The 23423-nt window shown below is 41.3% G+C and overlaps 1 protein-coding gene across 1 annotated transcript in view; it reads left to right on the forward strand.

The window, feature by feature from the left end:
- The window catches only part of ska3 (spindle and kinetochore associated complex subunit 3), a 41235-nt gene that overhangs the window by 12726 nt on the left and 5086 nt on the right, over positions 1-23423 (forward strand). Inside the window, exons 4-8 of the mRNA XM_078545445.1 lie at positions 237-402; positions 7637-8063; positions 9615-9721; positions 16806-16975; positions 18977-19201. Coding sequence (XP_078401571.1) covers positions 237-402; positions 7637-8063; positions 9615-9721; positions 16806-16975; positions 18977-19201 — 1095 coding nt within the window. The remainder of the gene's footprint in view (positions 1-236; positions 403-7636; positions 8064-9614; positions 9722-16805; positions 16976-18976; positions 19202-23423) is intronic.

Below are 23423 nucleotides of genomic sequence, written 5' to 3' on the forward strand. Positions count from 1 at the left end.
AAATAAGTGATAGCCATTTGCTGGCTCATTTCCTCAAGGCAATCCCTTGACCAATCAGAGTCAAGCGCAAGACAAAGCTTTGACAAAATATCTAATTTCAACAGAGCACAGCTTGGTTGAATTTAAAATTTGAGTGGCTAAATGTTTTAATTGCTCTCTATCCCTGAAAGTTTATATGTGGAGATTCTGCATAAATCGGTTCAAGAGGTCTTAAAACCTTTATATTTTTTTTAAAGGCAGATGTTCAAAAAAAAGTGGAAACCTTTGATAATGATTACAAAGAGCACAGTGAATTAATTAGAGTCTTCCAGATACTGCAGCAAAAGAATTGTGCAGAACTTGAAGAAATCGAAGAACACTTTCAGAATTATGGATATGAACCCTTGCATAGAAAAGATGATGGTATGTAAAAGGGAGAAAAAAGCAGATTTGCTCACTAATTTACTGAGATTGTTTTGTATTAAAGATGCTTTAAAAATGTGACTTGCTATAGTGTTATATTGCACTTGGTATGTCCCAGATAAGTGTCACAACATGCTAATGTAGCTTGTATAAAAGGTAAGAAACAGAACTTTTTTAAGAAGTGGAAATTGCACAACAAAATTCTGAATTTTGTGTGTAGTATTGATATTCTGTATATAGTGGTGACTTGGTTCAGATTAAAAATGCTGTTTTAAGCTCTTTCCCTCTTTCTGCATCTCAAAATTTAACCCATAACGTTATAAAGTGGACTAACCTACGAAATTTTTCTAACTGTGGAGTTATTTCTGTTTTATTCCATGGAATATCTACAGAGTTACTTGAAACTTATATTTCAGAATAGAAATGATACTACTGTGATCATATAAAATTACTTCAAGTGTTATTCTACTTTATGGAATCATGCACCAGTGACAAAATAGTATTTAGTAAAAATTGTTGAAAATTTATAGTTACAGTGCTGGGTATCGAATGAAAGTTTCAACAGTAACCCTGTTGTAATGTTTTTACCTCAAGATAACTTTCAAAAGGATCTAACTTCCATGCCATGATTTTTCAAATTTAAGATCGTAAAAATCTGATCACAGCTTGCCCATTTTATAGCTGTAAAATAGGAACCAAGCATCCAATAGAGCAGATTTTGCAGGCATACACCAGAAATACGCTATCCGTAATGTTGAAACCATTGCCTTCAATTCCATCATCAACTCCAGCCCTCTCCCTGGCACTTGCCTGATGCTGAACCAGATTGTTTGTAGCTTTAGTGTCATATTTGCCCCCAAGGTGAATTTCCAGCTACTTATCCATGCTATCACTGGGCTATCTATTTCCACCTTGTATCATCACTCACCGATGCTCCTATCTCAGCTCATCTACTGAAACCCTCAGTTGTGCCTTTGTTGCCCCTAGACTTGACTACTCCAATCCACTTCTGGCCGACCTCCTCACATTTGACCCTCTAAACTTGAGGCTTTCCAAAACTCTGTCCTGCCCTTATTCACCCATCACTCCTGTGCTCATTAATCTAAATTTACTCCCAGTTGAGTAATACCATTTAAAAAAAATGTTCATTATTGTTTTCAAATCACTCCTTGGCCTTTCCCTCTCACTATATCTAATCTCCTTCAGCTCTACAACCCTCATATCTGTGCTCCTCTAATTCTGGCCTCCTATGTATCAAACATTGGTGACTGGGCCTTCAGCTGCCAAAGCCCTAAGCTCTGAAACTCCCTTCTTAAACTTCTATACTTTTTTTTTCCTCTGAGGCACTCCTTGAAACCTAGCTCTTTGATAATTTGCTCTAATATCCCCTTTTGTCATTCTTTTTGACAATGCCCCTGTAAAGAACTTTTGGGATGTGTTGTTATGTTAAAAGCACTAAATAAGTACACGCTATTGCTAATGATAAAGATATTGAAAGAGACAGACAGGTGTCAATCAACCCCTCGAGCCTGCTACGCCATTCAATAAGATCATGGCTGATTGGATTGTGGCTTCAACTCCACTTTCCTTTCTACCCCATATATCTTTTGATTCCCTTGTCAATCAAGAATCTATCTAGCTCAGCCTTTAAAAATATTCAATTACCCTGCCTCCACCGCTCTCAGGTGTTTCACCAGACTCACGACCTTCAGAGAAAATTTCTCCTCATTTTCGTCTTAAATGGGAGACCCCATATTTTTAAACTGTGTCCCCCAGTTCTAGTCTCTCCCACAAAGAGAAATATCCTTTCAGCATCCACCCTGTCTAGTCCCCTCAGGATCTTGTATATTTCAATAAGATCACCTCTCATCTAAACTCCAATAGTTGCAGGCCCAACCTGTCCAACCTTTCCTCTAAGATAACCCCCATCCCAGGAATCAATCGAGTGAACCTTTTGTGAATTGCTTCCAATGCAATTACGTCCTTTTCTTAAATAAGGAGATCAAAACTGTACACAGTACGTCCAGGGCCCACACCTGAAGCAGATGTTGAGGCCTTAATTTAAGCAAATAAATTTCGTAACACCTGTTTGTACTAAACTGATTTGCAATGAATGCAGCTGACACTGGGTCACTGCATTGAGGAAAACCATGTCTAGGTGTGGCCTAAACCATGGTATTTAATGGGGCTGATGCAGATCACCACCAGAAATGCAAATTTTAAAAAATGTTTGCCTGAATGTGGAGCCAGGAGATGCAGGAGTGCTCCTGGTTTCACATTGCTGACCACAACCCGCCTCTTCCCATGACTTGCACCGCCACTCTCCCAAGACTTAAGTGATGGTTCCTGCTGGCAACGCTTTAATCATTCATCTCACTTGCTGTCTGGCTCTCATGTTTGCCTACATAACTGCTGTTACTCCATTTCAAAAAGTAATTACTTAGATATAAATCACTTTGAGGCACCCTCAGGATGTTAAAAAAGTGCTGTATAAATTTCTACTTCCCTTCCTTATACAGATTATTTTTCATGCAAAAAAAAAGGTCTCTGCTGCTCATCTTGACACTTCATAGTATTCGCCTACTTCAAGATGAAATAAGTTGAGTAGAATAATAATGCAAATTTGGTTTGGTGAATTGAGAGATCATTGAGAGAAAGCTGTGATTTTATTTCCCAAATTGTGTTCTGTATATAAAGACCTACAGCAAAATATGAAAGTCAAACCAACTGTGAAATAACTAATTTACATATGTTACAAAATTGCCATATCTGGCTTCATAAACTGCCCAGCTTCCCTTATTGTAACTCGTAACCCTTTTATGGTTTATATTTGTACTCTGTCAAAAGTTTGGCCAACATGACCTGAGAGTTGGCTACTTTTAAATATTTAATATTTTTTGGTTATGTTGTACTGGCATTTAACTAGTAAGTGACACCTCCCCTGTATCTAGGGAGGATTGCAAAATGGTCTTTCTACTATATCCATTCCCACTTCCTTCAGCAACCTGGGATGCAACCATCCAGACCAAGCGACTTACCACACGAGCATAGCCAGCCTTTCCAATGTACCCTGCCTATCAATTTTAACCCCATTCCTTAATGTACCATCTCCTGCTTGACTGATAGCATTTCTTTCCTTGGTAAACACCAGTACAAAGTACTCACCAAATATTCTAGCCTTGCCCTGTGCCTTTGGCTGATCAAATCAAACAGTACATTCCTTCTATTGTTCATAAAGACAGAATACAGTCCGTACTCAACCAGCCCGCATTTGCAAAATCCAAAACGAAACATCTACTGTTAGATGTGATTCCACAATTGGGAGAACTTGCTGAACAATCTTGAGTGCTAATAGCTATACTAACAACAGTTTAAGGTAATCAGTCACGCTCATAACATGACTCTTTTTAGGCTTGCTAGAAGCAACATATATTCATATGCAAGAACCAGTTCTCTGCAAACAAATGGACTGCATTCAAGCCTTGTGCCTTTTTTTAATTACTAGGGAGCTTGGGGAGCCTATAGTTCCTGTTGCTTTCTTCATGGCAACACCTCGGCCAATCGGAGTCAGCTTGCCAACCAATCAACACCCTTTTTCTCCTGTAGTATAATTTGTTGTGATCGTTTGAAATTTGGCATTCTTGTGGTTGTCCCGATGAATTCAAAATGTAAAGCTTCGGCAACATGTCTTTCTCTTTCCAGCAAACAATTAACAGGCACTTGGAGAGGTTTGAGTTAATTAGAGAAAGCCGAAGCAGATTTGTAAAAGGCAGAAACAAAAACAAAAATTGCTGGAAAAGCTCAGCAGGTCTTACAGCATCTGTGGAGAGGAAGACAGAGTTAACGTTTCGAGTCCGTATGACTTTTCATCAGGAAGAATCATACGGACTCGAAACGTTAACTCTGTCTTCCTCTCCACAGATGCTGTCAGACCTGAGTTTTTCCAGCAATTTTTGTTTTTGTTTCCAATTTCCAGCATCTGCAGTATTTTGCTTTTATCTTTGTAAAAGACAGACTGTGTTTGACCAATCTAATTGAATTTTTTGATGAAGCAATAGAGAAGTTTGAAGAATGCAGTGGATATTGTCTGTGGATTTAAAGAAAGCATTTGGCAAAGTACCACGTAAAGACTGGTTAATAAACCTGAAGTTCACAGAATAGGGGGGTCAGCTGGATAAAAAATTGGTTTAAGAACAAAACAGTGAATTATGTTAAATGGTTTTTTCAGACTGGTTGATGGTAAACCATGGTGTTCCCAAGGGTTAGTGCAAGGAGAGTTTTTATGATGTATATAAATTACTTGGCTAATGGAAAAAAAAATAACATTTCAAGATCAATGATACCAAACTTGAAGGTGTGACAGACAGGACAATATCAATCGAGTGCAATAGAATGTGGGCTAGTAGAATGAGCAGATAAATGGTAGATGGAATTTAGTGCAGAGAAGTGTGAGGAGGTGGATTTTGGTTGGAGGGATAGTGAGAAGCAATATCGATTTAATGGAACAGCTCTAAAGAGTTTACAGGAATAGAGAGACCTGGTGGCTCATGTGTGTATATCTTTGATGGCAGCCATTATGCACCTACCAGATCACCAACAGCTCACCATTTTCAAGTCGAAACAGCAGTGCTGATTCAGGAAATTTGATAGGCAATGATTTTAGTAGTTTTGGTGAGCTAATGCAGAGCTATGATTTCTCACTGTTTTGGTAGGGATAACGGCAGAGTGTTGCAAAAATTCCAGAAAATATGACATGATGCAACCACTTAAATTCACAACCTCTACCACCTGAAAGGTCAAGGGAAGCAACCACAGAGGGGAACTTGGACATGGCAGTGTTCCTTTAAGTTGCACACCATCCTTACTTGGCATTTACCACAGAGCTAAGCTCTGCAGTCCTGCCACATCCAGTGAATGGTGGTGTACAATTAAACAATTCACTGGAGGAGGAAGCTCCACAAATATCTCCATCCTCAATGATGGAGGAGCCCAGTGCAGAAGATAAGCATTCACAAAAATCTTCAGCCAGAAGTGCCAAGTAAATGATCCATCTCGGCCTCCACGGTGTCCCCAGCATCACAGATGCTAGTCTTCAGCCAATTCGATTCACTCCATGTGATATCAAGAAATGGTTGAAGACACTGGATACTGCAAAGGCTATGGGCCCTGACAATATTCCAGCAATAGTACTGAAGACTTGTGCTCCAGAACTTGTCGCGCCCTAGCTAAGCTTTTCCAGTACAGCTACAACACTGGCATCTACCCGGCTATGTGGAAAATTGCCCAGGTATGTCAGAAAAAGCAAGACAAATCCAACCCGGCCAATTACCACCCCTTCAGTCTACTCTCCATCAGTGAAGTGATGGAAGGGGTCATTAACAGTGCTATCAAATGGCACTTGCTTAGCAATAACCTGCTAACTGATGCCCAGTATGGGTTCCACCAGGGCCACTCAGCTTCTGACCTCATTACAGTCTTGGTTCAAACATGGACAAAAGAGCTGAACTCCAGAGGTGAGGTGAGAGTGACTGCCCTTGACATCAAGGCAGCATTTGACAGTGTGACATCAAGGAGCCTTAGCAAACTGGAGTCAAAGCGAATCGGGGGGAAACTCTCCGCTGGTTGGAGTCTTACCTAGCACAAAGGAAGATGGTTATGGTTGTTGGAGGTCAGTCATCTCAGCTCCAGGACATCACTGCAGGAGTTCCTCAGGGAAGTGTCCATGGCCCAACCATCTTCAGCTGCTTCATGAATGACCTTCCTTCCATCATAAGGCCAGAAGAGGGGATGTTCGCTAATGATTGCACAACGTTCAGCACCATTCTCGACTCCTCTAATACTGAAGAAGTCCATGTCCAAATGCAGTAAGACCTGGACAATATCCTGGCTTGGACTGATAAGTGGCAAGTAACATTCGCACCACACAAATGTCAGGGAATGACCATCTCCAACAAGAGAGAATCCAAACATCGCCTCTTGATGTTCAATAACATTACCATCACTGAATCCACCACTATCAATATCCTGGGGGTTACCATTGAACAGAAACTGAACTGGACTAGCCATATAAATACTGTGGCTACAAGAGCAGGTTAGAGGCTAGGAATCGTGCGCGAGTAACTTACCACCTGACTCCCCAAAGCCTGTCCACCATCTACAAGGCACAAGTCAGGAGTGTGATGGAATACTCCCCACTTGCTTGGATGAGTGCAGCTCCCACAACACTCAAAAAGCTTGATGCCATCCAGGACAAAGCCGTCCGCTTAATTAGTACCACATCCATAAACATTCACTCCCTCCACCACCGACACACAGTGACAGCAGTGTGTACCATCTACAAGATGCACTGCAGAAATTCACCAAGGCTCCTTAGACAGCACCTTCCAAACCCACAACCAATAACACCTAGAAGGACAAGGGCTGCAGATGGATGGGAACACCACCACCTGGAGGTTTTCCTCCAAGTTACTCACCATCCTGACTTGGAAATATATCACTGTACTTCAATGTAGCTGGGTCAAAATCCTGGAACTCCCTTCCTAACAGCACTGAGGGTGTACCTACACCACATGGACTACAGTGGGTCAAGAAGGTAGCTCACCTCCACCTTCTCGAGGGCAACTAGAGATGGGCAATAAATGCTGGCCCAGCCAGCGAAGCCTGCATCCTGTGAATGAATTTTAAAAACTACCTGTCAGTCCTGTGGGAGGATCTTCACCGCACCAACTGCAGCAGTTCAAGGCGACGACTCCCCACCAACTTCTCAAAGGCAATAAATGCTTGCCAATTATGATTCTTGTGAATGAATAAATGTAGAAAAGTTACTTGTGCCAGTCGCATAAGTTTCTAGAAAATTATGGCTGAAATAACATTTATGTAGTTACTTTCAGCCAGAACAATGATAGGTTGCTAACACTGATTGTTGAGCTGCTAAATTAGGGAGTGGAAAATCAAACTCTACTTTTACGACTGAAAGTGCATATGTGACCATCAGGATGAAGATAGGATGGGTTCTACTGTGATATCCCTTGCAGTTGAATAGTCTGACAACATTCACTGTTCAGGCATTACATGAAAAATGCCCATTTGGACGATAGTATGGGAAGATATCTTGAGCCCTTTGGAATTGGGAGTTTTCCGAGAGAGCCCAGGGCCTTGACTTCAAGGGAAAAAAATTAAGGAAAAGAGAAGTGGAAAATCTTTGAATAAAATGCATTGTTTTTTTCTCTCCAAGTACCACAGATTGAAGTGATGCATACTGTAGTAGATGGAACTGAAAATTCTGAACCTGAACATGAAGAGCAAACTGAAGAAGTTGGGTCTCCTCCATCACATAAGAAGCCTTTGCCGAATGATTCCTTGCGTACCCCCCAGCTTGAAGATTTTGGACTTGGTCACTTAATGTTTCAAAATGCGTGGGGAAAGCCAGAATGTAATTTGCCTTCAAATCCCAAAATCACTGAGGAATTCCCTGGAGATAGGCATTCTTCAACATTACAAGGCCCAATTATGCCAAAGACACCAAAGTGCGCATTAAAGCTGAATGATGAGATGCTCCTCACTCCCAAGTTGGAACATTTTGGTATTACAGAACATACTGGTTATGTAAATGACTTTACTTTGGCACTGTATAATAAATGTGCTCAACCAGAAAGCAACAGGTAAAGATTTTTAAATGCTTTTGGAAATAATTGTAATTTGGGTTTCTGTTGTTTCCAGTAATCTATTTGATCATGATTATTCTAGCTGATTTAGAAGTAGATCATTAGTGAATAGTTTACTGGAAACTAAATTTTAATTTATTAATACTTTTTTCTCCAGTGTTCAAAACCGGATTAGTATACTGCTTTTATAAACTTGAGTGAAATGTTTGTGGTGTTGTCCATATTGCAAATGATAAATTTCAGAATAACAATGGTTGTATGTTGATTTTGAACAAACTTGCCCCTGTGTGATAAAGATTGAAATAGGAAAACATTGTTTTAGACTATCGTTATTCCCGTGATGGCAGGACACTTTTTTTAATTTTCCAAATATAATGCACACCCATATTTAATACCTAGACTTTTGCAATACTGCAAAGTGTTGTTATTCCAGGTGGCATGGTAGTTGCAAGTGATGGACATCAGCTGCGGCAGACTCAGGGCCGTTTTGAGAATGCCACACTCCTAGAGGATTACTACACAGCTTGCCTCTTGCATGTTATATCACATAACATACTCATGGTCCAGCTATGTTGGTTGGCATCAAAATAATTATCCCATAAAAGGTTTTGTTTGACATTCTACTTATGCCACTTGAGTCCTTTGGTGGATTTAAAGCCTTGCAATCCGCAGATGGTTTGCCTCTGGGGAGGACCATCACCAAGCGAGTTTTGGGGAGGAGGGGGGTCAGGGAGAAACATACAGGATGCACTGTTTAACCCACTTGCCAGCACCAATTTTCTTTTGTAGCCTTTCTGTTTCCTTGAGAGTTTCCATCCTTCTGCTATTATATTGTCTTAGGCAGGGAAACTGAGATTTGGCCCGAGTTCCTCTGTGCCCAAATCTTTGCTAGGGAAAGGTAATCAATCCCAACAAGATCGACTACATTCCTCATGAGGCCCAATTACTGGCCTTAAAACCTACTTTTTTGACCAAGCTTTTGGTCATCTGACCTAATCTCCTCCTGTGGCTTGGTGTCATGTTATGTTTTATACTGCTCCTGTGAAGTGCCTTGTGTTATATATTGTGTTAAAAGCAGCGAATAAATGTAATTTGTTGTATAATATGCGCTCTAATTTCTAGATCAATTTTTAGGAGAAAATGTATAGTCTGTTCAGAAAATTGCAGTAACTTGTGACACCACGGTATGACAGCATTGGTTTTGTCACAATTAAAAGTTTTTGTTTCTGTCATAGTGCCATGAGAAGTGCTAATGATGCTGTGTCACCTGACTTTTTTTAAAGCAGCTTTAGTGTATTGGGGTTATGCGTATACCATTTTTTGGCATTTATGATCCAGGATTGGGAGAAAAATGAAGTATTTGTATTCTGCCTCCTTCCCGCGCCACCTCCCAAAAAATGGCCTTTTTAAGTGTTATTGTACAATTGATGTTGCCAGTAATGTTATATATTGCATTTGTCATTACTTTACCTCCTTAGATTAATTTATGGTATGATTTTTCTTTCTTTTGTTCCTTCTGCCCCCTCTCCCCAAAAAACTGTTTTCCAGTTGTAATCCTATACCAACAACTGAAGACCCATGGCAAACATCTGTGTCCAAACAGGTTGAAAAAGATGTTTCTGTCTCTTTTATGGCACACCAGGCAGATCCCAAAAGTAAGTATGGAGCTGGATATTAAAATATTTTTGAGTGAAGCTTCAATTACTGAATAGTACTAGACTTGTATGTGTAGAATTCATTGGTAGATTTACCTACTGATTTCATTTACGCTGGGAAACCAATCCAAACATTCTAATTAGATGGCACTACAAAGACAAAAATTATAAAGTGTCCATTGCTAAGGTTTTAGCATTAGGATTAATTCCTGCAAATCAGAACATTCAAGCTAATATATTATTTAGTGTTGATATAATGATTATCTGTTGTTAACTCAATAACTGTTTTTTGCATAGAGCATGACTTGGTTTCAAAAACCTCAGTACAAATTGATCAAATTGGTAGATGGCGCCAAACTAAGACAGGCTGTTGAATCCACAGAGGACCATCCACACAATGCACCAACATTGATACACAGTGTTAGGAAATAGAGATAGTTTAAGTTACATTTGTATTTGTGGGTGTTAGGAATGAGTTTTAGCTTTAAATTAAGTTTGATTTGTGTGTTAAGAAAAGGGGAAGTTGAGGTTTAGTTTCACTTTAAAAGATGCCTGCATTTTAATGAAGGCTTTACAACTCTTGAAGGAAAGGTAAAACAAACACAATGTAGAAAAAAAACTGCTGCTGCCTAGCAACAGGAGGCCCCACAGAAGCAAGTAGTTTGAGTTCAGTTGGTCAATGGGTTCCAAGGTTGAAAGGAGTTGCCAGCAGAAGCAGCATAGGAGAGGGACAGATAGCAAGCCCCAAAGTAAAGTTGGAAGTAGTTGCTAGCAGAAGCAGGACACAGGAGAGGGAACTGCAAGGAGCAGGTTCCAAAAACCAAAGAAGTCCCCAAAACCAGGGATTGGTACAGGAAAGGTCCCAAGAGGACAGTTAAGTCAAAAGACAAGGACCTGGAAAATGTCCTGTTATGTGAAGTTAAAAGTGAGGAGCAGAGAAAGGATCCAAACTTAAAGGGAGAAGCTGCAGGTAATAGATTTAAAGCAATATAGGCTTGTGAGAAGCCAGAAGATCCAAGGAGACAGGTGAAGGTCTGTAACTTTTTACTCTGGGCATGTGAAGCAATGGTGTTCTGGTGGCACAGCTGATCATTTGAGAGAATTCGTGGAAGGCAAAGTTTGAATGCACGTGGCAATCCGGGGAGAGGAACATCGGAAGGAAAGTTCAAAACTCTGAAGGGTGGACCCTTGTGGAAGGTGTCTGAGCGAAAGCGTCATTTGGGACAAGATTCCAAAGCGAATTCTTCGAGAGTAGAAATAGGAAACCTATCCTGACAAAGAGTTCAGTGAGACCGGTTGGCTCACGGTGTGGCAAGCATCTGGGGGGAGTTAATGAGAGATCCATTGCATCTGTTTGGGGTGGCATCTGTCACTTGGTGGCTGACCACAGGTCACCTATTGGTTTATATGGATTGTGTATTTACTGTGGACATTAGAGTATAGAGCTTTTGTAACTTGTGTTAGCCTTACAAATCTGTATATATCTGTAAAGGTATAGTTGTAGGTGAAGGAGTATTGTAATATAGTTAATCTTTTCCTATTTTAATGTTTTATTCTTTCAAAAGTTCATCAGCTGACTCCTGCGACTCTGTTCAGTAGCTACTGTCCATGTATCTAAACAAAAAATAAAAGTTAGGATCTACCAAGCCGAGTTTCGCCATGGGATCTGGCTTGTCCAGCGGTAACATCAGCTGGGATCATAACAATGGAGAAGGTCAAAGAAGCACTCTATGACGTTCTCAGCAGGATCATCTGAGAAACCCCCACCAGGACAAACTCATCACCCTGGTGATTTCAGTGCCATGTTGGTACAGACTGCGTTACAGGGAGGGGAGTAATGGAACAACACAGTATTGGTAGATTAAACTCCAAGAGCCAGCTACTTCTTCTCAGTGCAGCAAGTTGACCTTATCATCGCAAACACAATTTTCCAACAAGCTGATAAACAGAACAACATGGATGCACCCCAGATCTAAATATTGGCACGTGTTGGACTACATTATTGTACAGCAGAGCGAGCAAGGATGTGCACTCTACCAGCTGCTTTAGTTTGACAATCATTCAGCACCTCTATCGGCTTGTCAGGAGCATCATGCCCTTGAAGGTAACACCTCAAGCAAGAGCCCTTTAACAATCTGCTGAACCAAGAATTCAGAATGTATGACGACGCCATTGAATCACTTCCACAGCATTGCATTCTGGACAGTCTTGCCCTCTATCCATCTCAAGCTAAAGCAAAGCCTCCATGGTCATAAAGCGACTGCCTGTGGGTAAGTCCTCTGGAGCCAATGGCATTCCATCTGAAACATTCAAGTACAGAGGAGCACATATGGTTAGGAAAAAGCTGATTTTGTTTAACATGGAACCAGGGCATTGTGCCCCAAGATTATATAGATGCTTGCATAACACTCCTGTACAACTGGAAAATGATGTAAGTCCACCTGTGTCAATCCTGGTATTTCACTTCTCTCTACGGTGGGGAAAAATTCTCAACAGAATTGTCATTCATCGTACAGGATTGTGTACCTGGAATCATAGTGTGGCTTTTGTGCTGGATGATGAACAGTCAACATGATCTTTGCAGTGCATTAAATTCGAGGAAAGTTCTGTGAGCAGAACAAGGACCTCCACATGGTGACCTCCATATGGCCTAACCAAGGCCTTCAACACAAAAAACCATGAAGGCCAGTGGAGGGGGCGGTACAAATATGGCTGCACTGAAAAATTGATCATCCATTCATTTCATCATGGCTGATGTGATGCACAGTGGTACCACATCAGATACCATTCCTTTCATCAAAGGCAACAAGCACGGCTGTGTAATGGCTCCAGTCTGTTTACCATATGCTTTTTGGCCATGCTGTTGTATACACTTAGATCTCGACATAGGAATATATGTTCATTTCAAGATAGATGACTACCTTTTTAATCTGCAAAGACTGAAGACTCGGACAAAGATTACACAGCTACTGAGTGAGCTCGTTTAGTGACTAGCTGTGCTTTCACAGCACACCCTGAGGACATCCTGCTGCTTGTTGATCACTTTGCCCAAGCTTGGAATGCTTCAGTGTTACAATAAGTTTGAATAAAATGAGATGTTCTACCAACTTGCACCTGGCCACAACCTCAGACTCCATAGTCACAATCAACAATACTCCCCTCAACTCAGTTCAGAAGTTCTACTATCTTGGGAGTATCCTCTCAAAACACCACTACATTGGATGATGAAATTACCCCTCGATTAGAAAAAGCAAGCTCTGCGTTCAGCAGGCTCATCCACAGGTTTTGAAGAGAGCATTGAGTTTCTTTCAAAACAAAGATCAAAGAAAGTGGTTCTCACATCTCTTTATGGCTGCCCTATAAAGCAACTAGATTCATTCCATCTTCTCTGCTTAAGATCTATCTGCAATATTAAGTGGCAGGACAAATTCCCTAACACCAGGTTCTTGTAAGCTGCTGCATAGTTGGTATTGAGAGAATGCTCATCAGAGCTCAGCTTTGCTGGGTCAGCCATGTTGTTTGCATGGAAGATTCCTGTCTACAAAAGGTGGTATCCTACAGTCAGCCGGGATGTCCTATGGTGCAGGTTTTGTGCTCAAACTCAGACATTCTGAAAACCAATCTCAGCCTGTAAGTTGGACACCACTATAAGGGGAGGGGAAAAAAAAAGCCCCTGGACAGATCCAAATGGAAAAGTCTCTGTTATCAAGCAATCTGAACATTTGAGGAAAACATGGATCCCTGCAGAACAAGTGAGCATGTGATAAATCCAGTACCTTCATGTACCCCTTCAGCAGTGACTTCATATGTAATATTTGCAATCTGATCTGCAAATCAAGATTTAGGTTAACATTGCATGAGACTAACCAGCCTAGACAGTGAATAATTGTTCTCCTTGCTGAACACTCGTCCGTCAAAGTAATGAGAGAATCCATTAGTGTTTTCAGGGATTCAATAATAGTTTATGGAACTGGAACAAAAGGAAGAAATTGTAACAACAATCTAGTAATCCCTCTGAACAGCCCTAGAATATACCCAAGATACTTTGCAATTTATTTTTTTCTTTTATACAAGACTTCTTGATTTGTTGATGTAACTTGATTTTTTTATTTCCATACCCTTTCTAAAATGGATTTTTTTTCAGCAGCATCTGACGAGAGAGAGTTAACATTTCAGGTTGATGACCTTTCATCAGAACTATAAAAAGTTGAGATGTAACAGATTTTAATCAAGTACAACGGCAGGGCAAAGGGTTGGAGGGGTTGGTGGATGGAGGAGAACAAAAGGGAAGGTATGTGATAGGGTGCAAGACAAAAAGGAAGGTGGTAATGGGACAAGTAAAGAAATAGTGTCTGGAGGAAGTATTAATGGGAAAATGAAGAATCATTACTAACAGCTGTCATCTAAAAATACACAAAGTGAAGGTTATGATTTGAAATTGGGCTCAATGAGTCTGGAAAGCAGTAAAGTGACTAATTGAAAGATGAGGTACTGTTCCTTGGGCTTCTGTTGGCCTTCATTTGTAACAGGGTAGGAGGCCAAGGACAGGTCTGAGCGATAGTGGAGCAGAGAATTAAAATGATCAGAATTATGGAATAAGGACAGTATCAACCTGGATACAAAATTGACTGAGTAATAGGAACCAGGTCAATGGCTATTTTTTGGGCTGGGGGAAGGTTTGTAGTGGAGTTCCCCATGGGTTGATATTGAGACCCTTGCTTTTTCTATTATATATTAATGATCCAGATCGTGATGTGCAGGGGACAATTTCAAAGTTTGTGGATGGTATGAAACTTGGAAGCATTGTAAATGGTGAGGAGGGCAATATGGAACTTCAAAAGGACATAGATAAATTGGTGGAATGGGCAGATAGGTGGCAGATGAAGTTCAATGCAGAGAAGTGTGAGGTGACTCATTTTGGCAGGAAGCACATGGAGAGACAATGCAAAATGAGGGGCACAATTCTTAAGGGAGTGCAGGAGCAGAGGTGTATATGTGCATAAATCATTGAAGGTGGCAGGACACGTGGAGAGAGCAGTTAATAAAGCATATAGTATCCTGGGCCTTATTAATAGGGTATTATTAACACCCTACTCTATAGGCATAGAGTACAAGAGCAAGAAGGTTATGCTGACACTAGTTAGATCTCAATTAGAGTATTGTGTACAATTCTGGGTGCCACACTAGGAAGGATGCGAATGCATTGGAGAGAGTGCAGAAGAGGTTTACAAGAATGATTCCAGGGATGAGAAACTTCAGTTATGAAGATAGATTAGAGAGGTTGGGACTGCTCTCTTTGGAGAGAAGGCTAACAGGAGATTTGATAGAGGTGTTCAAAATCATGAGGGTGCTGGACAGAGTAGATAGGGAAAAACTGTTCCTGCTCGCAAAAGAATCGAAAACGAGAAGCCACAGGTTTAAAGTGATTTGCAAAAGAAGCAAATGCGATGTGAGAAAAAACTTTTTCATAGTGCGGGGTTCAAGTCTGGAATGTACTGTCTGGAAGTGTGGTGGAGACAGGTTCAATTGAGTCATTCAAGGGAGCATTGGATGATTATTCCTATTCGAATAATATGCAGAGTTACGGGGAAAAGGCAGGAAAATAGCACTAAGTCAGACTGCTCATTTGGAGATCTAGTGCAGACACGATGGGCTGAATGGCCTCTTTCTGCACGATAACAATTCTGTGATTCTGAGAAACTGGGAGCTTAGATTCACAATTGCAAACTGAATGGAGGTGCTTTGCAAAGCATTCACCCAATTGGCATTGAGTCTCCCTGATGTAGTGGAAACTGCATTGTGAGCAGCAAATACAGTATAAAGTAGTAGAAGTTAAATCACTGTTCCATCTGAAAGGAGTGTTTGGAGCCTTGAACAATGAGAAGGGAGGATGTGGAAGGGCATGTGTGGCATCGCCTGTGCTTGCATGGGTGCTGCAATGGGAAGGAGCAGGGGGTGGTGGTGCAGATAGAGGAGTGGATCTGGGTATTGTAGAGGGAACTGTTGCTTCAGAATGCTGAAAGGGGAGTGGAGGATATGTTTGGTGGCATCATGCTGGAGGTGGCGGAATTGGCGGATGATTATGTGTTGAATGTGGGGGCTTGAGGTAGAAGAGGAGTAAACTTTAAATTTCTAGCTTTTTCCAGTTCTAATAGTTTTTAAAGAAGTTCATTGACCTGAAACATTAACTCTTTTTCTCTGTCCACAGATGATGAGTATTTCCAGCATTTTGTTTTATGTTAGATTTCCAGCAGGTTTGATAGGTGTATTCAAGATCGTGAAGTGTTACATAGGGTGAATAAGGAGAAACTGTTTCAAGTGACGGAAGGGTTGGCGATTAGAGGGTATAGAGCTACAGTAACTGCTAAAAGAACCAGAAGTTCCATTAGGAAAATTAAGTGAGTTGTTATGATCAAGAATGCATTGCCTGAAGGAGTGATGGAAGTAGATTCAGGAATAACTTCAAAATGGAATTGGATGAATACTTCAAGGAGAAACATTTGCAGAGTTAGAGGAAAAAAGCAAGGATGGCTCTTTTCAAAGAGCCTGCAAAGGGGCGATGGGCTGAATGACCCCCCTGATGCATATCATTCTGATTCTATGGTTCATGACGATAGGCCTCCCATATTTGGGTGAACATATTGAATATTATTTCTGGTGTGAAATAGCAGAAGTAGAGTTTTGAGTACTAGAGATCTCTTTTGGAATTTTGTGGGGGTTTTTTTGTTCTACTAAAATCTCCCTCCATCACCTTCTCAAAATCAGGTAATCTGGTCATTTCTCATTTGTGTTTGTGGGATTTGCTGTGCGCAAACTAGTTGTGATGTTTCCTGCATTGCAGCAGGGACTATACTTCAAAAGTACTTGGTTGACTGTAAAACGCTTTGGAACATCCAGTGATCATGAAAGACGCTAGAATGCAAGCCTTTTTTCCTTTCAGTTGAAAACCAAAATGCTTTCCTTCTGCTCATTCAATAGATAGAAAATAAGGCCTAGGTTTGAGTTTCAAATTCTAAGTACTAGCTTGTGTAGTTCAATAAAATATTACTGCCTAGAAAAATTGGTTGTAATTTTCTAATTTTAGCTGGGGATATGCTGAATTCTCCTTTGTCCCCTGTGTTCTGCACACCTGGTCTGAGAATTCATAAAGATTCCTCCCAAGTTCCAGCAGATGAAGAAAGAAAATCAAATGAATCCGTACCATCTCCAGTATTGCCTCATTTTGAAACGCCATGGCTGAAAAAGCAATCTACTGTGAGTATGACCTTTAGCACTATTGTAAATCTGTACAAATGCAAGCACATAATCATGTTGTGTCTCAGATCTGCAAATAGTAATTGCTACCAAAGAAACCAATTACATTTTTATTTGATATGGCTTTGTAGAAAGATTAGTCAATTGTGTGAGCATTTTCCAATCACTGATCTAAACAATCATTTAAAAGTCAGGATTGGCTTTTTTCCTGCCTGCCTGATTGATTGCCTTTTTGCCTTATACTCAAGTGGAAGCACAGGTCATTCAGAGATTTTCCAGCAGGCTTGCCACTCTGACTACCCCTGTCCCAAGAATATACTCTCAGCAGAAATGTTATGTTGGATTTGTGTGAACAGAAGCATCTGCATGTTAATAGGTCTGAATACCTGCTGGAATCTCTAAATTGGTTTCTACAATTCATTATTGAAAGCACTCTGGTTTAGACTTCTCAGCTGAATCCAAATTTGCCTTTCCTAATTCTGCTGTACTGTGAATGAATGTAACTCCTTGAGAATTTAGTTCGACCTAATGAAATGTAGAATGGTTACAACACAAAAAGGAAGCCATTCTGCTCTCTGCAAGAGCAGCTCAATTATTCCCCTTTAACCATAGCCCTGTAATTCTTTCCTTTTCAGGTGCTTATTCATTCCTTTTTGAAAGCTCCAATTGTATATGTCTCTACCACAAACTCATTTCATATCATAGTCACTCACTGGACACACACAAGTTTTGGCTCATGTCACCTTTTGGTATATTTGCCAAATCACCTTAAATTGTTGTCCTGCCCTTTGGCCGATGGGTCTGGTTTATCTCCATCTACTGTTTAGCCCTTCATGGTAGCACTTTTATCATAATTTATCCTAAGATCTTTCTATTGGGGAGACTGATATAGATATTGAACAAAATTTTAGTTGGGTAAAGATATCAAGAGATATGGACCAAAGGCAATTGTATGGAGTTGATTTACAGGTCAAGCATTGGAACATAGGAATTTCTACATGGAGAAAGACCAGCGTCCATCCATTTTGCTGCCTTCTAACATTTGTATCATTTTATTTCAAGAAATAGTCGTTAATTACACATGGCAATCAATTTGACAATTATTCTACTGCATATCCAGAAATGAAACATTGAAAGGTTCAGCATTGGAGAGCTTTGAGAACCAAAGGTCCAAAGTCACCTTTTTACTCTCAACTATACGTATATCATGTCAGTTTTCAGATTACTTGTACTATACCCCAAAATGTTTTTTCTCTCAAAAAAAAATTTAATTTTCATTTACTACTAACTGCTTCTGCTGTCTCCCCTGGAAGTCTGTTCCATAGTGACTTCTCACTCACTGAAACATCTGACACTCCTATGAACTGAAACTTGTACCTTTATTCACTGTATGTAAGTTAGTGTACTTATATTCAACACAATATAGGATTGTTAAACCTATTACTACAAGATAGGAATTGAAGACTGGAAGTACTACAGCAAAGCCCAGAACTGAATTGAAAAAACTGGTATTCAGCACTAAAGACAATGGCAGCAATTTTGATGAGGGCAGCCATGGCCAAAGCCATGGCAACGTGGAGTAAGTGGTTGCCAATGGGGGAAAGCTAATACAAGGAAGGTCACCTCAAAGTGGAAAAATGACACAACACACTGCCAGTACGACACAAAATTGCCTGACTGCCCATCCAGTCCTATATACACTTTGAAGTTACCATTATCTGCTTGCTGCTATAGAAATGTTGAAAAGTGAAATTAAAGAGCTCTTTCTCCCTGATGAGAAGGAATGACAATTGCTACTAGACCTCTTGCATTCCACACAGTCTAACCAATGGTGTAAAACCATATTGCCTTTTTGGTTGCTAAGGAGAAGAAAAATAACTTCGAGGGTATTTATTCTCTCGCACAAAAGCTGTTCATAATAAATTGAATAAAGTATAAATGGCACTGAATCCCCTTTTATGTGAGACACTTATGTTTTTCTTTTATATTTTTTCTCTTTAGTGTCAACATTTTAAAAATGAAGAAACTACTACACTTGTAGAAAAAACTGCAGCAGATGGGTTCAGTTTAGAAGAACCTCAGCCACCTGCCATTAGTTCTGAGAATTACTTTCTGAACGGATGCGGCAAATCACCATCGCCTCCAGTAATGATGACTGACTGTGAAATTCTAAATACACCAAAGGCCCCAGAAATGACCACACAGATTACTGCCGATGTCCTTAAGGTTGCTATTGTTTCTTAAATTTTCACTGCTCCAAGATGAAATAGAAATTAGTAAAATAGAGCATAGAATAAAAGCTGTATGTGCACATTTTTTGACACAGTTTCTACTCAGCTACTTTCTATGTTATCATCCTTAATTAATAACTGAATGTTAGCAAGAATAGGTTACAGGAAGAATGGTTGCATCAAGACAGGAAGTGAAGATTAGAAGTACTACAGAAAAGCCCAAAACTGAATTGAAAAAACTGGTATCCAACACTAAAGGCAATGACAGCAATTTGGATGAGGGCAGCCATGGGCAATACCAGGGCAACATTGAGCAAGTGGTTGCCAATGAGGGACAACTAAGTGCAGAAAGTCAGTGGTAATGGGATATTCTATAGTTGGAGAGTAGACAGGCACTTCTGTAACTGCAACAGGGAGTTTTAAATGGTAACGGAACCAGATGCAAAAAAGATTGTGGAGAATTAAGAGGAACAATCAAAAGTTGTGTTTCATTTTGGGACCAATGACAAAGAAAGAAGCAGCATTGAGTTATGTAAAGGGAGTTTCGGCAATTTGGAGATAAGAGCAGCACCTCAAGGGTAGTAATCTCAGGATTGCACATGTTGCCATGTGCTATCCAGTATAGCAATAATAAATGTGCTATCCAGTATAGCAATAATAAAATGTACAGGTCATAGGTGAGGCTATATCTGGAGTACTGTGTACAGTTTTGGCCTCTTTAAGGAGGGATATACTTGCATTGGAGACAGTTCAGAGAAGGCTCACTAGGTTGATTCCTGAGAGGAAGGGGTTGTCTTGGGAGAAAAGGCTGAGCAAGTTGGGCCTATGCTCATTGACGTTTAGAAGAATGAGAGGTGATCTTATTGATAAGATCCTGAGGAGGCTTGACAGGGTAGATGCTGAGAGGATGTTTCCCTTTGTGGGGCAATCTAGAACTAGGGGCACGGTTTCAAAATAAGATTGAGATGAGGAAGAATTTCTTTTGAGACTTGTTAATCTTTGGAATTTACTACTGCAGGGAGCAGTGGAGGCTGGGTTATTGAATATATTCAGGATTGAGTTAGGCAGATTTTTGATCTACAGGTGAGTAAAAGGTTATGGAGGGGCAGGCAGAAAAGTGGAGTTTCAGCTCTGATCTTATTGAATGGTGGAGTAGGTTTGAGGGGCCAATTGGCTGCCGCCTCCTCTTTCTTAGTATTATTTTTTAAATATTCTGCTTTTCTATTTTTCCTACCAAAATTGATAACTTTGCTTTTTTCCATTATATTCCATCTGCCAAGTCTTTGCCTATTCCCCTAACCTGTCAAAATTGTTTTGCAACCTCTTTGTGCCTTCCTCATACTTTTACTTTCCCACCGAATCATGTATTGGCTACATTACCCTCAGTCTCCTCATCGAAGTCATTGATATAAACAGTAAATAGTTGAGGCCCAAACTCTGATCCTTACCCCACTAGTAGTTACAGTCTACCAATCCATTTATTCCTACTTTTGTTTTATGTCTGTTCACCAATCCTCATTTTTTCCACAGGATTTTTACTGGTTTATCTTATTCTTTCATTGGGTGTGGTTGTTGCTGGCTAGGCCAGCATTTATTGCCCATCCCTAATTGCCCTTGAGAAGGTGGTGGTGAGACGCCTTCTTGAAACACTGCAGGCCGTGTGGAGGTACACCTACAGTGCTGTTAAGAAGGGAGTTCGAGTTTTGACCCAGTGACAGTGAAGGAACAGTGAGATAGTTCTGTCAGGATGGTGTGTGGCTTGGAGGTGTACTTAAGGTGTTGGTGTTTCCATGCATCTGCTGCCCTTGTCCTACAAGGTGGTAAGGTTTGTGGGTTTGGAAGATGCTGTTGAAGGAGCCTTGGTGAGTTGCTGCAGTGCATCTTCTGGATGGTACACATTGCTGCTACTGTGGGCGATGATGGAGGGAGTGAATGTTGAAGGTGGCGGGTGGGGTGCGAATCAAGTGGAATGCTTTGTCCTGGATGGTGTCAAGCTTCTTGTCTTGTTGGAGCCACTCTCATCCAGGCAAGTGGAGAGTATTCCATTACACTCCTGACTTGAGCCTTGTAGATGATGGACAGGCTTTGGAGAGTTAAGAGGCGAGTTACTCACTGCAGGATTCCTAGCCTATTGTAACCACAGTATTTACATGTCTCATCCAGTTCAGTTTCTGGGTCAATGGTAACCCCCCAGGATGTTGACAAAAGGTGCTTCAACAACGTTTTGATGTCATGAGGAGATTATTAGATTATGTCTTGTTGGAGATTGTCATTGCCGAGCACTTGTGTGACGTGAATGTTCCTTGTCACTTCTCAGCCCAAACCTGAATGTTGTCCAGGTCTTGCTGCATATGGGCACGGACTGCTTCGGTATCTGAGGAGCCGCAAATTGTACTGAAGATAGTGCAATCGTCAGCAAACATCCCCACTTCTGGCTTTACGATGGAGGGAAGGTCATTGATGCAGCAGCTGAAGATGGTTGGGCCTAGAACACTACCCTGAAGAACTCCTGTAGTGATGCCTTGGGACTGAAATGATTGACCTCCAACAACCACAGCCATCTTCCTTTGTGCTAGGTATGACGAGTGGAGAGTTTTTTCCCCCTGATTCCCATTGACTTCAGTTTTGGTCGGGCTTCTTAATGCCACATGCGGGTCAAGGGCAGTCACTCTCGCTTCACCTCTTGACGTTCAGCTCTTTTGTCTATGCTTGGACCAAGGCTGTAACGAGGACAGAAGCTGAGTGACCCTGTTGGAAACTAAACTGAGTGCCAATGAACAGGTTATTGCTGAATAAGTCCCTCTTGTACTATTGTCGACAACCCCTGCCGTAGCATTGATGATCAAGAGTAGACTGGGGCAGTAATTGGCCGGGTTGGAATTGCTCTGCTTTTTAAGGACAGTATATACCTGGGCAGTTTCCCACATTGTTGGGTAGATGCCAGTGTTTTAGCTGTCTGGAACAGCTTGGCTAGGAGTGCGGCTAGTCTTCAGTACTATTGCCAGAATGTTGTCGGGGACCACAGTCTTTGCAGTATTCAGTACCTTCAGCATTTCTTGATATCCTGTGGAGTGAATCGATATGTTTGAAGACTGACATCTGTGATACTGGGGACCTCTGGAGGGGGCTCAGATGGATCGTCCACTTGGTACTTCTGGCTGAACATTGTTGTAAATGCTTCAGCCTTATCTTTTGCACTGATGTGGCAGAACTTAGATTTGATCCGTTGGTTGTGGAATTGCTTAGATCTGTCTATCACTTGCTGTTTATGCTGTTTGGCACGCAAGTAGTCCTCTGTTGTAGCTTCACCAGACTGACAACTCATTTTTAGGTATGCATGGTGCTGCTCCTAGCATGCCCTCCTGCCCTCTTCTTTGAACCAGGGTTGATCCCCTGGCTTGATAGTAATGGTAGAGTGGGGGATATGCCAGGCCATGAGGTTACAGATTGTGGTTGAGTACAATTCTGCTGCTGCTGATGGCCCACAGCACCTCATGGATGCCCAGTCTTGAGTTGCTCGATCTGTTTGAAATCTATCCTATTTAGCACAGTGGTAGTGCCACACAACACAATGGAGGGTATCCTCAATGTGAAGGCGGGACATCATCTCCACAACGACTATGTGGTCACTCTTACTGATATTGTCACGGACAGAGGCATCTGTGGCAGGCAGATTGGTGAGGTTGAGGTCAAGTATGTTTTTCCCTCTTGTTGGCTCTCTCACCACCTGCCGCAGACCCAGTCTAGCAGCTATGTCCTTTAGGACTCAGCCAGCTCGGTCTGTCATGGTGCTGCAGAGCCACTCTTGGTGATGGACATTGAAGTCCCCCGCCCAGAATACATTCTGTGCCCTTGCCACACCCAGTGCTTCCTCCAAATGGCATTCAACATAGAGGAGCACTGATTCATCAATTGGAGGCTGGGGGGTGGTGGTGGTTGCAGTACATGGCAATCAGCAGGAGGTTTCCTTGCCAATGTTTGACCTGATGCGGTGAGACTTCATGGGGGCCAGAGTCGCTGTTGAGGACTCCCAGGGCAACTCCCACCCGACGGTATACCCATGTGCCGCTACCTCTGTTGGGTCTATCCTGCCGGTGGGACAGGACATCCTCAGGGATGGTGATGGCAGTGTTTAGGACATGATCTGTAAGTCATACTCACGGAATCATACCTATGTTAGGCTGCTGCTTGACTAGTCTGTGAGACAGCTCTCCCAA

Source organism: Cetorhinus maximus, chromosome 7 (assembly GCF_964194155.1).
Source record: "Cetorhinus maximus chromosome 7, sCetMax3.hap1.1, whole genome shotgun sequence".
NCBI lineage: Eukaryota > Metazoa > Chordata > Chondrichthyes > Lamniformes > Cetorhinidae > Cetorhinus > Cetorhinus maximus.